Below are 15,484 nucleotides of genomic sequence, written 5' to 3' on the forward strand. Positions count from 1 at the left end.
TAAGACTTCACCTTCCGATGCAAGGGGTGCAGGTTCAATCCCTGGCCAGGGAGCTAGGATCCCATATGCCTTGCGGCCGGAAAACTAAAACATAAACAGAAACAATATAGTAACAAATTCAATAAAGACTTTAAAACTGGTCCACATCAAAAAAATACTAAAAAAGAAAAGAAAGAAAGAAAGAACACAGAATCACAAAGCTTTTAAGTTTTCTGTGATCTGTATCTAATTTGAAGGAGCTCTTGGCCTAAGTCTATTGATTTAACATATTTTCTGGGGAAGAGTTACAGGGTAGAAACTTTCCAGTCTGTTACTTGAATAAATAATATCCATTGGCTTTGGTGTTTGGGGTTTTATGTTGTTTTTAAGGAGAGTCCGTCAACACCCCAAATTAGAAGATGTTTTTCTTAAATGTTTCACTAGTGTGTAATCCTTTATCTCATATGGGGCTTTATCATTCTTAAAGAACCAGAGATGGTTCTGAAGTATTTGACTCTGTGAAGGTACATCCTTTTACAATATGCATAACCATGTTTCTTCTGAAAAGAGAAGTTCATTTTAAGCTTTCCTAATACTGTCTATATTTCCAAAACAGTAAGAAACTCCTTTTCCAATACCTGTAAAATGTATACAGCACAGAATTTACTTTCTCTGGCTAGTTTTCATTTAATGATTGCAGTAATGATTCTCAGTATTCCAGCTTTCTGTGCTAGTTTTAAGCACCAAAAGGACTAGACTTTGGGTTGTACTATAGTTATTTGATATTATCTGGAATCAGACATGTGTATTAAGACAAACCCAGAGGTTCACATCAAAGACAGTATTCCAGCTGTACTTCTTCCACCACCCGTTTGCAAGACATCTTCATTATATAAATATTAACAGCTTAGGCCCCAGACTGCTTGGGGATAGGGAGTGAGGCTGTAAAGGAACCAGGAGAGTATGGTAGGAAGATTAGGAAATAAAGAGATTGAGAAGTTTCCTGCCTTTTTCTTTGGAACCCAACTACTTCCTTTCCTTGGAGTCTAGTTTCCCTACCCTTCCCTCAACTAGGATAAGTTTTTAACAAGGACCTTCTTGCCTGGTCATCCAAATGGAAGAATAGAGATACCTCAGTGTTGGTCCTCTCTTAGAACATCATTTGATGTCTGAAAATAATAATAACTACTACATCTGACTTTTGAATCAAATACCTGTATTGTTATTTACTGTAGTATTACTAATTGTTTGTCTTGTTTTTAAAGTATTACTAAATACAAGGAGAGAAAAGAATAGTCTTAAGTTTGTGTCTCTTTCTAGGAGCAGTTTACATTAAATTTTTGTATTACATTAATAATAATTACTCTTAAGGTACAGCACTTTTTCATTTGTTTATGTTTATGCCTAGCCTTTAATAGATGTTCAAATATTCATTTGACATTGTAAAGCTCCTTAAGGTATTTTGCCACAAAGAGGAAAAAAATCTAATCTTAAGTTTCTGTGACATTTGGGGGCAGTTGTGGTCTGTCAGGGCCCATTTATGTGCTTGTATTTATGTCTCACCATAAATGAATAAAGTTGTTGATTATCCTTAGTGATGATTGAAAATTATGTATTAGTTTGACATTAAGCTATGACAGTGTTGTGGGCTCTCAGTCTCCTTGTTTTGAGTTTATATTTAAATTTTCGATTTATATTTCTTCAGATTTTATAGTCCTATTTGCATCTGATAATTATTTCTTCCTATTATAAGCCCCTTCATATCCACTTTTTGTCTGAGATGCAGTATATAAGAACATAATAAGTACTTACTTGGCGTACATATTAATTTTCCAGTTTCCAGTCGGTGCTTGAATTTACTTGAATTTGGTTGAATTTACTTAAATATACACTACACTTCTCTCATTTTATTCCTCTCCACAATGTAGGAGCTGGTACATACACTACCTCTTCTTTGAGTACAAAATCTACAACCACGTCAGACCCTCCTAATATCTGTAAAGTGAAACCCCAACAATTACAAACGAGCAGCCTGCCTTCTGCAAGTCATTTTTCACAGTTAAGCTGTATGCCTTCCCTTATTGCTCAGCAACAACAGAGTCCACAAGTCTATGTGTCTCAGTCTGCAGCAGGTAAGATTTTTAAGATCTGGATAGAAGGAATTTAGAAAATGAAGATGTTTTAATGCTTCTGTTTTTTTTTTCTCTTTCCCTTACCTTTTCAAGTTTTTGTTTTTTTATTCGCATTGCAAATTTGTTTCCTCAGAGAATTGAATGCTGTCTCTCTTTGGTAAGTATTCAGGGGCTCGTGACAGTTGTTTCTTACACATGTGTTACATAGATAGTAGACAGATTAGTGTACTTATGGATTCCAAGTCTGCAGATAATCACCTGTGGATTTAAAGTGTTCAAAAAAATTTTCACAAAGTTCGAAAAAACTAAGGTTCTATTGTCTGTGTAGGGATAACTATTTATGTAGTATTTACATATTAGGTATTATAAGTAATCTAGAGATTTAAAGTATATGAAAGGATATGCTTGGGTTATATGCAAATAATGTACCCAATTTTACATAGGAGACTTGAGCATTTACAGATTTTGATATCTGGGCCGGAGACAGTGAGGGTGGTATCCTGGAACCAAGCTTCTACGGAGAGCCAAAGTTTGTTATCTGAAACCTGACAAATTGATGATAAAGTACATGAGGGAAGGATAAAACATAAGAACGACAAAGAAAGAAATTTATATATTGGGAGGGGTAACATCCTACTAAATTCCACAACATTCAGTTCAGGCGCTCACTTGTGTCCAACTCTCTGACCCTGTGGACCGCAGCGCGCCAGGCCTCCCTGTCCATCACTAACTCCCAGACTTCACTCAGACTCATGTCCATTGAGTCAGTGATGCCATCCAACCATCTCATACTCTATTGTCCCCTTTTCCTCCTGCCCTCAATCTTTCCCAGTATCAGGGTCTTTTCCAGTGAGTCAGCTCTTCGCATCAGGTGGCCAAAGTATTGGAGTTTTGGCTTCAACATCAGTCCTTCCAATGAACACCCAGAACTGATCTCCTTTAGGATGGACTGGTTGGATATCCTTACAGTCCAAGGGACTCTCAAGAGTCTTCTCTAATACCACAGTTCAAAAGCATCAATTCTTCGGCGCTCAACTTTCTTAATAGTCTAGCTCTCACATCCATACCTGACTACTGGAGAAACCATAGCCTTGACTAGACGGACCTTTGTTGACAAAGTAATGTCTCTGCTTTTGAATATGCTGTTTAGATTGGTCATAAATTTTCTCCCAAGGAGCAAGCATCTTTTAATTTCATGGCTGCAGTCACCATCTGCAGTGATTTTGGAGCCCCAAAAAATAAACTCAGCCACTGTTTCCTGTTTCCCCATCTATTTGCCATGAAGTGATGGGACCAGATGCCATGATCTTAGTTTTCTGAATGTTGAGCTTTAAGCCAACTTTTTCACTCTCTTTCACTTTCATCGAGAAGCTCTTTACTTCCTCTTCACTTTCTGCCATATGGGTGGTGTCATCTGCATATTGAGGTTATTGATATTTCTCCTGGCAATCTTGATAGCTTGTGCTTGTAGCTTGTGCTTCATCCAGCCCAGCATTTCTCATGAGGAACTCTCCATATAAGTTAAATAAGCTGGGTGACAATATACAGCCTTGACGTACTCCTTTTCCTGTTTGGAACCAGTCTGTTGTTCCATGTCCAGTTCTAACTGTTGCTTCCTGACCTGCATACAGATTTCTCAAGGGGCAGGTCAGATGGTCTGGTATTCCCATCTCTTTCAGAATTTTCCACAGTTTATTGTGATCCACACAGTCAAGGGCTTTGGCATAGTCAGTAAAGCAGAAATAGATGTCTTTCTGGAACTCTCTTGCTTTTTCGATGATCCAGCAGATGTTGGCAATTTGATCTTTGGTTCTTCTGCCTTTTCTAAATCCAGCTTGAACATCTGGAAGTTCATGGGTCACGTATTGCTGAAGCCTGGCTTGGAGAATTTTGAGCATTGCTTTACTAGCGTGTGAGATGAGTTCAATTGTGCAATTGTTTGAGCATTCTTTGGCATTGCCTTTCTTTGAAATTGGAATGGAAACTGACCTTTTCCAGTCCTGTGGCTGCTGCTGAGATTTCCAAATTTGCTGGTATATTGAGTGCAGCACTTCCACAGCATCATCTTTTAGAATTTGAAATAGCTCAGCTGGAATTCCATCACCTCCACTAGCTTTGTTCGTAGTGATGCTTTCTAAAGCCCACTTGACTTCACATTCCAGGTTGTCTGCCTCTAGGTGAGTGATCACAACATCATGGTTATCTGGGTCATGAAGATCTTTTTTGTACAGTTCTTCTGTGTATTCTTGCCACTTATTAATATCTTCTGCTTCTGTTAGGTCTGTACCATTTCTGTCCTTTATTGAGCCCATCTTTGCATGAAATGTTCCCTTGGTATCTCTAATTTTCTTGAAGAGATCTCTAGTCTTTCCCATTCTGTTGTTTTCCTCTATTTCTTTGCCCTGATCGCGAGGAAGGCTTTCTTATCTCTCCGTGCTGTTCTTTGGAACTCTGCATTCAAATGGGTATATCTTTCCTTTTCTCCTTTGCATTTCACGTATCTTCTTTTCACAGCTATTTGTAAGGCCTCCTCAGATAGCCATTTTGCTTTTTTGCATTTTTTTTTCTTGGGGATGGTCTTGATCCCTGTCTCCTGTAGAACTGTCCATAATTCATCAGATAGTTCTGTCCATAGTTCTATCAGTTCTATTCCCTTAAATCTATTTGTCACTTCCACTGTATAATCATAAGGGATTTGATTTAGGTCATACCTGAATGGTCTAGTGGTTTTCTCCACTTTCTTCAATTTAAGTCTGAATTTGGCAACAAGGAGTTCATGATCTGAGCCACAGTTAGCTCCTGATCTTGTTTTTGCTGACTGTATAGAACTTCTCCATCTTTGGCTGCAAAGAATATAATCAACCTGATTTCGGTGTTGGCCATCTGGTGATGCCCATGTGTGGAGTCTTCTCTTGTGTTGTTGGAAGAGGGTGTTTGCTATGACCAGTGCATTCTTTTGGCAAAACTCTATTAGCCTTTGCCTTGCTTCTTCCTGTACTCCAAGGCCAAATTTGCCTGTTACTCCAGATGTTTCTTGACTTCCTGCTTTTTCATTCCAGTCCCCTATAATGAAAAGGATATCTTTTGTTTGAGTGTTAGTTCTAGAAAGTCTTATAGGCCTTCATAGAACTAACTGTTCAACTTCAGCTTCTTCAGCCTTACTGGTTGGGGCATAAACTTGCATTACCATGATGTTGAATGATTTGCCTTGAAAACTGAACACGTTAATCAGAGTTAAATTGTAAATAAACGATTGAAAAATATTCAGGCTCACTCATGATTTAAATTCAACATAAAAGGACAGTAAAGCGATTTGGAAAATATTAGGACGATTGATAATACTTAGCATATTTAATGCCCAGTATCTGTAAGGATCCATAGGTATTATTACTAGGCTCTTAAAGCACATTGCTAGTGAGCGTATAAGTTGGCATAATTCTTTTAGAAAAGTGTCTCAGAATGTTCCATGTGTTCATCATCACTGTCTGTGGTTTGAGGGCTTCTCACTGCAGTGGCTGCTTTTGTTGCATAGCGCAGGCTCTGGGCACTTGGGCTCAGTAGCTGTGGCACACAGGCTTAGCTGCTCTGCAGCATGTGCGATCTTCCCAGACCAGGGATCAGACCCGTTTCTCCTGCATTGGCAGGTGGTTTCTTTACCACTGAGCCACCAGGGGAGCCAGTTTGGAGTCTTATCATATAGATAAACCTACTTGTTAATCAGAGATATATGTATGGGCGTGTTCATTCATTGCCGTACTGTTTATAATGATAATAAAAGCAATATGGAAAGTTCTCCCAAACATACTGTTACATAAAAACAACATAACACAAAGTAGTGAATATAAACATGGAGAAGAAATCTGATAAGAATCTATACCAAATTCTTTCAGTTATTATGCTCTTAAAGAACACTGCTAGTGAGCATCTAAATTGGCATAATTCTTTTGAAATATTTTGCCAAATTCTAGTTGGTTCAGTTTAGTTCAGTTGCTCAGTCATGTCCTACTCTATGCAACCCCATGGACTGCAGCATGCCAGGCTTCCCTGTCCATCACCAACTCCCAGAGCTTGCTCAAACTCATGTCCTTTGAGTCAGTGATGCCATCCAAACATCTCATCCTCTGTCGTCCCCTTCTCCTGCCTTCAGTCTTTCCAGCATCAGGGTCTTTTCCAGTGAGTAGGTTCTTTGCATCAGGTGGCCCAAGTGTTGGAGTTTCAGCTTCAGCATGAGTCCTTCCAATGAATATTCAGGATTGACTTCCTTGAGTTGAGGATTGACTGGTTCCATCTCCTTGCAGTCCAAGAGACTCTCAAGAGTCTTCTCCAACACCACAGTTCAAAAGCATCAATGCTTCAGTGCTCAGCTTTCTTTATAGTCCAACTCTCACATCCATACATGACTACTGAAAAAAACATAGCTTTGACTAGACGGACCTTTGTCAGCAATGTCTCTGCTTTTTAATATGCATCTAGGTGGATCATGGCTTTTCTTCCAAGGAGTGTATAAATTGGCATAATTCTTTTGAAATATTTTGCTAATTTCTAATTGGTAGATTTAAAATTAGGGTGGATTTGCTGGTTCGTTTTCAATTTTTGTGGATTATATAAAATTTTGCTAGTTTATACCCCAGTGGCAGTATATGAAAGTGTTTTTTTCTTCCTCCCACAAGTACAAGAGTGTCATTGTTTTAACTTGCATAACCTGTCAGGTAGAAGTGTTACATTTTTTTCCTTTTGCATCTTTTCACATTTCTAGTTTTTCCTTAGCTATTTGAATTTTCAGAAGGCTCACTTAATATGAAGTCTGCTTTAAAGTTTGGTTTGAGGTTATTGTTTGGAAGATTCTGAAGGTGAGACACTCATTGCTTCTTGTTTTTGCTGCTAATCTGTAGCTCAGATCCCGGCTTTCTACATGGACACAAGTCATCTATTCAATACCCAACATGCACGACTGGCTCCACCATCCTTGGCTCAGCAACAAGGCTTCCAGCCAGGTCTCTCTCAGGTAAATATCACAGGCTTCTTTCACCCTATCATGTTTATGGTGTAATAGTATTTCGGGGTTCAGTTTAGGACTAGTAATGGATTGAAAAGGAATTTTAGGTGTTTGCATTTTGTTTTGTTTTCTAAAGGAACTGATACATAGCATTAATGTTTTGTTTCATGTCTCACATTTTTATTTTCCAAGTGTGTCACTGTGTATATGGTGTTCACATACTGTTTTTACATTGCATTGCAGCCAACTTCAGTGCAGCAGATCCCAATCCCTATTTATGCCCCACTGCAAGGACAGCATCAGGCCCAGCTGAGTTTGGGTGCTGGGCCTGCTGTTTCCCAGGCTCAGGAACTATTCAGTTCTTCACTTCAGCCATACAGGTAAATGCTTTATAATTATGTTTGTGATGATGTTGAAAACAATGTAATTGCTGAACCTTCCTGCCATATCCTGTCTATTCCCTCCTTCCCCCCAAAAGCAAGATGACCTTCTTATAAACTGCATTATATAATTGTGTTGCATGTATGTCATGAACTTCAGCCTCTGGTAATTTCTATCAGACTTTATTGAACAAAGTGAAGCTTCAGAACTTCTTGAAGAAGAGGCTAACGGCAGTCCCATAAAAATTAGAAATCACAGAGGAAAACTGCTTAAGGACCTAAAGGTGTAAGTGCCACCTCACTGCTAACAGCTGTAAATCAGACTTGCTCTGTGTAAGAGCTAACATACGACAGATGATAGCAGTATGTAAGGAGGCAGAGGCCAGGATGGAATGTAATAAAAGCGAGAGAAGTGGAGTGTCTAAAACAGAGAACAGAAGTAGTAGTGATGAGTATGTTGTAGTATATGAGTATAATATAGAAGAAACCATTCTTTTGAAAGATTCATCCTGTTATCTTTGCAATTAAGCAAGTAATAAAAACTGATCTTTATCTAACTTTATATATATTACTCAGCCCTTGACATACACTAACTTATTTGGTTTTCCCAAAACCAGATAAAATAGATTAAGTCATCCCTATTTGACATTTGAAGAGGTTGTGGGTTTTATTTTGTTTTTAGCCTAATGTTACAGTACAAATAAATGGCAGATCCTGGACTTAACCCAGGTGTCTCTCATCTCCAACTTAATGGGACTGGCAGGGTGTGGTAAGAGTTGAATGATAGCAGTGATCATGGCATAACTCAGTCGTCATCATGGTACATCCGTCATCAGTACTCATGGTAATGGCTATGAACCATCAAAAAGAAAAAGAAATTCCGTTCAGGATATTCAATGTAAATAAGCTTGCAAAATTAGGCATTTCCTTTTAGAAACTTGCTTTTAAGTGATTCAGGTAGAATTTCCATACTTTATAGATTAAAATTGGCATCAGTTGATATAGCTCATTTCTACAGATCATGTTTCATTCCTAAAGCATGTGTTTTCAGCTAGTCATACTTTCTCAAAGGAGCAGAATTATGGGTAACTTAATAAATGTGGCTCTCACTTTTGTTTTTTATTAAAGATTATTCAGTAGCATTGAGTACATCTGTATAATTAATACTAATTATATAATTCTGATATTACTCTTGTCATTTACTTTGGTTATTCCAAAAAATTCTCAGTACAAGTAAAATTATTTACCCTAAATATAATTATAGGCAGTCTCTTTCATGTTGTTAAATTTGAGATTATATTGAAATTTGTAGTAAAACTTAAATGTTGAGTAGAGGGACTTCCAGTGGTTAAGACTCTGCACTTAAAACAACAGCAACCAAAAAACCAAACTCCGCAAATGTAAAGATCCAGAAAATGTATATTCATTAAAAACTTCAGTAGATTTAGAAATAGCAAGTAGGTTTAATCTCAAAACCAATCTCCTTTTAATTGGCTATTTGAAACACTGTTGAAATGTTTGCTACCTTTGAGCTGTGTTAAACAGTTCAGTAATTAGTAATGTCTTCAGTAGTCATGGGGGATGGATTTGCAATGCACCGACACTCTGTATTTGTAACCCCCATTTTAACAATTGCCTTGGAAGATGAACTTTTTAAGTATATATATGTGATAAGTAATATGTGTGTGTGTGTATGTAAATATCTATGTAATTGTGACAAATTGCTACCTGGAAGGCACCAGTTTTGACTTGAAAGTAGTTGTTTGTATCCCTTCCACATCATTCTGCTGTTTCATGTTCTAAACCTAATTAGCGTAGTATTTATTAACAGGGAATCGTTGGAATTAATTTCTGCCGGGATGGGGTAGTTTTAACTGTATCCTGATGTTTTCTCATTTTATGTTTGAAGCATTATAAGTAGATGTTGTAAAAGTTAGTTGTGTCCCTAGAAAGGTGTTCCTGCTTAATGGGTTTTGTTCCTGCCTCCATCCCAGAAATAATAGGGCAGTCTAGGGTTAGATTTCAGCGTTGTGTGTTTTTAAAAACCCTTCAAATATGCAATACAGTATTATTAACTATAGTCACTATGTTGTACATTACATCCCCTTTATAAGGGAGTCATATACCCTTTGACCATAATACTGTTTAGCATATTTGAACATTGCTAAGAGAATAGATCTTAAAAAGTTTCTCATCACAAGGAAAAAAAAGGTGTAACTATGTGTAGTGACTGATGTTAACTAGACTCATTGTGGTGGTTATTTTGCATATGTATGAATACCAAATCATTACACTGTACGCCTGAGACTAGCGTAATGTTGTGAGGCCGTTATGCTTCAGTTAATGGAACAGAATTTTGTGGGTGCTTCTGTTGTTAACTACTATCTGCTTTATTCCATAGAGGTCTTGAAATATATGTACTACGTGTTTATATATGTATACTATGTATATATTACTGTAATGAAATACAGATATTAAAAATCAGAACTCTTGGTGCTATAAATTCGAATAGACTGGTAATACCAAAGAGAAAAACAACAGATTTGGTTCTGAGCTTGCTAATGAACACAGGAAAATAGAATTATTCTCATTGTTAAAGAGAAGAAAATCTTTAGCATTTTCTCAGCAAGAGTAATAATAAGCCTTTTCCCAGAAGTTTAACGTGCAGAGCTTTGCTGTATATAGGGCTCAGTAAATCTTGAAACAAGTGCTTTAGACACTGTCTGTATTCTCTACCTCTTTAGTTATGCTAAGTAGAGTATTTGGTCATTTGAGATAGTCATTCTTAAGAGTCCAGATTAAAACATGCCTTTCTCTGTAACATTTCTGTAGATCTCAGCCAGCCTTTATGCAAAGCAGTCTGTCCCAGCCATCTATGGTCCTTTCTGGTACTGCCATCCACAACTTTCCAGCTGTCCAACACCAGGAACTCGCCAAAGCACAGTCAGGTCTTGCCTTCCAACAAACTTCAAATACTCAACCTATTCCCATATTGTATGAACATCAGCTGGGTCAGGCATCAGGACTAGGAGGTTCTCAACTGATCGATACGCATCTTCTCCAGGTAAGGCAAGAGCTAGAATCACGCACTGTATTTGTATTCCTATTCAGCACATTATTTAAGAAATAATTTTGAAAGGAAAAAAATGTTAAAACACACAATGAAAAAATAAGATCTTCCTTTCTGTCTAATGCTAATAAGATTCATTGAGATTACTTTGAAGTCATAACATTTTGATATCTGAATTGGAAAGTATTTCAATCTTACTTCTTACAAAATATTTTCTAGGCTAGAGCGAATCTTACCCAGGCTTCAAATCTTTATTCTGGACAAGTACAACAGCCTGGTCAGACAAATTTTTATAACACTGCCCAATCACCAAGTGCTCTCCAGCAGGTAAACTATGGCATGGTAAATTTCCTCAATTTTCTTTATTATTGTTGTCGCTATTGCTTTTGTTGTTGTTGGGGGATTAAAATAGAACCAAGATGGGGAGATGGTCCAGTGGCCTCAGGCTTTTTTTCTGAGGAATTTAGGAATTCTCTCGGGTCCACTGGTAGTGGGACATGTTTCAGTCTTACACCACCCCTCTTCTCACCCCCATTCCCCATAAAATCAGTGATGCTCTTTACCTCTTTTTAAAGGGGACTTCTTTTTATTTATTTATTAATATTTATTTTGTATCAGTTGCGGCACACAAGGTCTTTTTTGTGGCATACACGATCTGTAGTTTGGCATGTAAGATCTAGTTCCCTGACCAGGTGTCAAACCTAGGCCCCCTGCATTGGGGATGTGGAGTCTTAGCCACTGGTTCACCAGAGAAGTCCCTAAAATGGATTTTTCTATAATCAATTATTTTAACAAAAGATTCCACAAGTCTAAAGATTTGAAAACCATTGTCCAGGACATGCAGTTACATGTAAGTGTGATAAATGTGTTACCCATCCATGCTAGAGGTGAAAGAAGACCCTGAAGACCACCCACACCAGTTAATATAATACATAGGACTGTGTAGCAGAGTATGATAGAGTAAAAATAACAAAGACATTTCTTAAGTATATGAATGTAATAATAATTTTCAGTGAAATGTGTATGTTTATGAAACTGTCTTCTGACAGTCTCATAAATCACCTTACTCTTTAAAAAGCTGGTGGAGGGCTGGAGGAGAGAGGCAGACCACTAGTCATTTTCTCAGAGCTATTTTTGGTGGTATTTTAGGGGGGAAGTTGAGAAAATAATACCGTATTGACATTCAAATTCAATACTATTTGTATGACACCAGAAGGATTTTTTTTTTGTCAAAGCTCATTTGACCACACCTTAAAGTAATATAAAAAATGTCTATTGTAAAAATGAAAGTTCTAACTACTTTCTTAAAGTGTATGTTCATGATTTTATTGTATTCTGGGGTTATTAAGATGTATTGTGGATTCAAAGACAGTCATAATTATTTCATACAGAGTTTCTCTACTGCTAATCTGTTTTATTGTTGCACATTTAATAAAAGAATGGAGGTGGTCACTAATCAAGATATTTACATGTGAAATATATTAATAGATTGAAGTATTCTGTTTAAAATCTTACTCAAAAGTATTTGAAGAGTCATGTATATAGTTAAAGGGATATACATACAACAGATAAGCAAATTGCTGCAGTTTCTGTTTGCTTATTTTCTAGGTTACAGTACCTTTACCAGCATCCCAGCTTTCTTTGCCTAATTTTGGATCTACGGGGCAGCCTTTAATTGCTCTGCCTCAGACTCTTCAGCCCCCATTACAGCATACTGCCCCACAAGCACAGGCCCAGAGCATGAGTCGTACTGCACAAGTAAGCCAGCCTTTCAGGGGATTGATCCCTGCTGGAACACAGCATAGCATGATCGCAACCACAGGAAAAGTAAGTGAAGAGAAATGTATGCAGTTTCTTTGAGAATTTAAGGCCATGAGTTTAGATTTATGTATCTGTATAGTCTATAAGAATCAAGTCCATCAGCTTCTTCCACTCCTCAAAAAATGTCAGGCTCAGTATACTTATTTTTTAATCCACTCACTATTAATGTGTTTAGGCCCTGTGATTTTACCTTATAACAAAGAAATCATAAAATCTTATTCTAAGGTTCTTTGCTCTGTGCCAGATGAAATTATAGATAAAATACTAAACACAGCACTTTAATTTATGGAATTGCAAAAATGTTAAGTTTACTTTATGCTCTTCCTCAGATGTCTGAAATGGAACTAAAAGCCTTCGGAAGTGGCATTGATATAAAGCCAGGCACTCCTCCAATCAGTGGCAGAAGCACCACACCAACATCTAGTCCTTTCCGGTAAAATGGGCATTTAAATTTGCTTATAGAATTTCCAAATAACTGAGTACCATGTTTCTGTTAGATACTTAATATGTCACTTTTCCTATAATAAGCATAAGACATTCTCATAGTTTTACCCACAGTGTTAAGCTATTATTTAAGCTTAATTATAATAAGGAATGTATTTGTTATACTCTGTTTTAAGGGGGAAAAAAATTTAACCCTGGGAAAATCAAGCTAGTATGCTTTCTCACATCTGCACTCCCATTCCCAGCATAATGTTTGATAACTCCAGTAAATTTTCATCAACTACCAAGTATGATGAATCTGCCAAAAGCAATGTTTCTAAAAATCTAACAGCATTACTTACGTGGCACTACTGTTACTGACCAGTGATGGCTTCTTTCCAAGGGCTACTTCCACAAGTCCGAACAGCCAGTCCAGCAAAATGAACAGCATTGTCTATCAGAAGCAGTTCCAGTCAGCCCCTGCCACTGTGAGAATGACACAGCCATTTCCTACACAGTTTGCACCCCAGGTGGGCAGATATAAATGAGAAATGAATATTTCTTACTTGCAAGTGATTGCTAATCTGGCTAATTCTCTGACTTTATAATCCTGCCATATTATAACCAGTTTAGAAACAGTTTTTAGTAAATTTATGACATTCAAATATATTCTGTACAGTTGTTAGCTAGACACAAGTAGTAACCATATAGTTCTAAAGCAGACAATTGAAATATAGTTAGAAGATTCCCCACACAGCTCTAAAAATTTGTTTCCGTCCCAAACCTTTTATCTTTTGAAGAAGCTGACTTTTCAGAGAAGGGTCCCAGTGCTTAACATTTTCTAGTTTTAAAGTTGGGGAGGGGGGTTTGGTTTTTGTTTTCTATAGGCAACTATATGCAATTGATACAGAAATTCTAAAAGACATTCTAATGTATGTGTAAACATGTTGGCTTCTCTTCCCTTCGCTAATCATTTGGAAGGACTAACTAAAGTTGATAAGAACTCTCATATATTTGTTGATCAGTACTATTTTCATTTATCTTCAGATTATATTTGGTATATGTGCCTTTTCTGCAGTTGTATCTTTTTTAAAAGATATCCTATTTAATAGCTTTTCTATTTCCCCTTCAGAATTTGTAGCTGAAATGCTAGAACCAGCTGAAGTGCCATAGCATGCTTTGCCTAATTTTTGTCAGATTCTCCAAGCATGGAGAATGTTTCTTCTTGGTCCTGTAATAGAATGGCACAAACCCATACACTTCCTTTCGCTGGCAGAATGGGCACAGATTTACTCTGGGATAAGCCAACCTAGCCTAGTTGGCAATTTTTTTTTTGTAACAGTTCAATGTTGTATGTTTTGTTTTTTTCACTCAGATTCTCTCTCAACCTAACCTGGTCCCTCCATTGGTAAGAGCCCCACATACTAACACCTTCCCAGCGCCTGTTCAGAGGCCACCAATGGCACTGGCCAGTCAGATGCCTCCTCCGCTGACCACAGGCCTCATGAGCCATGCTCGTTTGCCACATGTAGCCAGGGGTCCTTGTGGATCACTATCTGGAGTCAGAGGTAATCAGGCCCAGGCTGCGTTGAAGGCTGAACAAGACATGAAGGTTAGTACAGTGTTAACAGCCAACAGAGCACAAATCTGTCTCTGAACCATGTCTTAAGATGCCTCTGGACCCATAACTGCATATCCAGGCATTCATTGTCTTAGCAGACTTAACCAGACTAACTACTTTTGTTCATCCCCACCTCCTTTTTTTAATTTAATTTTTTTTCTTCCTACTCCCCCCACCCCACACACACATACACACACACACACTTTTCTTTTTATGTTTTTGTTTTTTGGTTTGTTTCTTGTTTTTTGCAACTATAGTCAGCAAGCAAGTTAACATTTTAAACTCTGTGGCCAAATGAATTGTTTATAGAATAAATGTTTGAGATCTGAGTTTAGCTGCTTTATTTTTTGGGAAGAGCAAATAATTAATATGAATTATTACAGGCTTCCCCATTTTCTTTCTTTTTGTTTATTCTTCCCTTCCCACCCCCACCCCCATCCCAAGATATAAATCATTGTTATGTGAAAACTCTGGAATGGGTAAGGCATGTTATCTTGATTTTTCTTCCTTCATGAGTCATCCAAGCATTCAAGTATAGTTTTCTTCTCAAACTGGTTTCATATCTTTTTTTTTTTTTGCCTGCCGTCTGAGGCATCTGTATTCCACAACTGATTGTGTAGTTGTAGATGAAGAATTCAAAAAGCACTTTGGGATCCTTCATGATAAAAGGCACTGATAAACATGAGGTTTGCTAAACGCAGAAGGGTGCCTTGAGGAGTCTGTGTGGGGACAGTCCTTGCAGCTTAAACTTAACCTGTCTGCCAGGACAGCTAGCTGAATAATTTGTTTCTGTTTCTATATTTACTTCGACTTGACTTTTGAAGTCTTAGTACTCCTGCCAATTTTGTCACTATATATGTATCAGGCTAGATGAGAACAAAAAAAAAGCTTACTGCTTTCAAATGGGAAATGTCCATAGTCACACTTTACTCTGAATTAGAAATATGTTTAGGACAATCCTGTTAGAAAATTCAGTTGATTCAGTAAAGTTTCTTCCTGGGTTGATGTCCCTTGTTTTGTGATCCTGAATTTAAAGATTGCCCTGCAGTGAAACACTTGTTG

At 37.5% G+C, this 15,484-nt stretch overlaps 1 protein-coding gene across 23 annotated transcripts in view; it reads left to right on the top strand.

The window, feature by feature from the left end:
* The window catches only part of PRRC2C (proline rich coiled-coil 2C), a 95,169-nt gene that overhangs the window by 76,790 nt on the left and 2,895 nt on the right, over positions 1-15,484 (top strand). For 9 of the 23 annotated variants that reach the window (XM_027975606.3, XM_027975598.3, XM_027975605.3 and 6 more), the window contains 9 exons: positions 1,908-2,111; positions 7,004-7,116; positions 7,351-7,487; positions 10,320-10,551; positions 10,777-10,899; positions 12,166-12,384; positions 12,708-12,811; positions 13,205-13,331; positions 14,177-14,413. In XM_027975606.3, coding sequence (XP_027831407.1) covers positions 1,908-2,111; positions 7,004-7,116; positions 7,351-7,487; positions 10,320-10,551; positions 10,777-10,899; positions 12,166-12,384; positions 12,708-12,811; positions 13,205-13,331; positions 14,177-14,413 — 1,496 coding nt within the window. The remainder of the gene's footprint in view (positions 1-1,907; positions 2,112-7,003; positions 7,117-7,350; positions 7,488-10,319; positions 10,552-10,776; positions 10,900-12,165; positions 12,385-12,707; positions 12,812-13,204; positions 13,332-14,176; positions 14,414-15,484) is intronic. The other 14 variants (XM_042257224.2, XM_027975608.3, XM_060396092.1 and 11 more) reach the window with 3 other exon arrangements.

The sequence above is a fragment of the Ovis aries genome, chromosome 12 (assembly GCF_016772045.2).
Source record: "Ovis aries strain OAR_USU_Benz2616 breed Rambouillet chromosome 12, ARS-UI_Ramb_v3.0, whole genome shotgun sequence".
Taxonomy (NCBI): domain Eukaryota; kingdom Metazoa; phylum Chordata; class Mammalia; order Artiodactyla; family Bovidae; genus Ovis; species Ovis aries.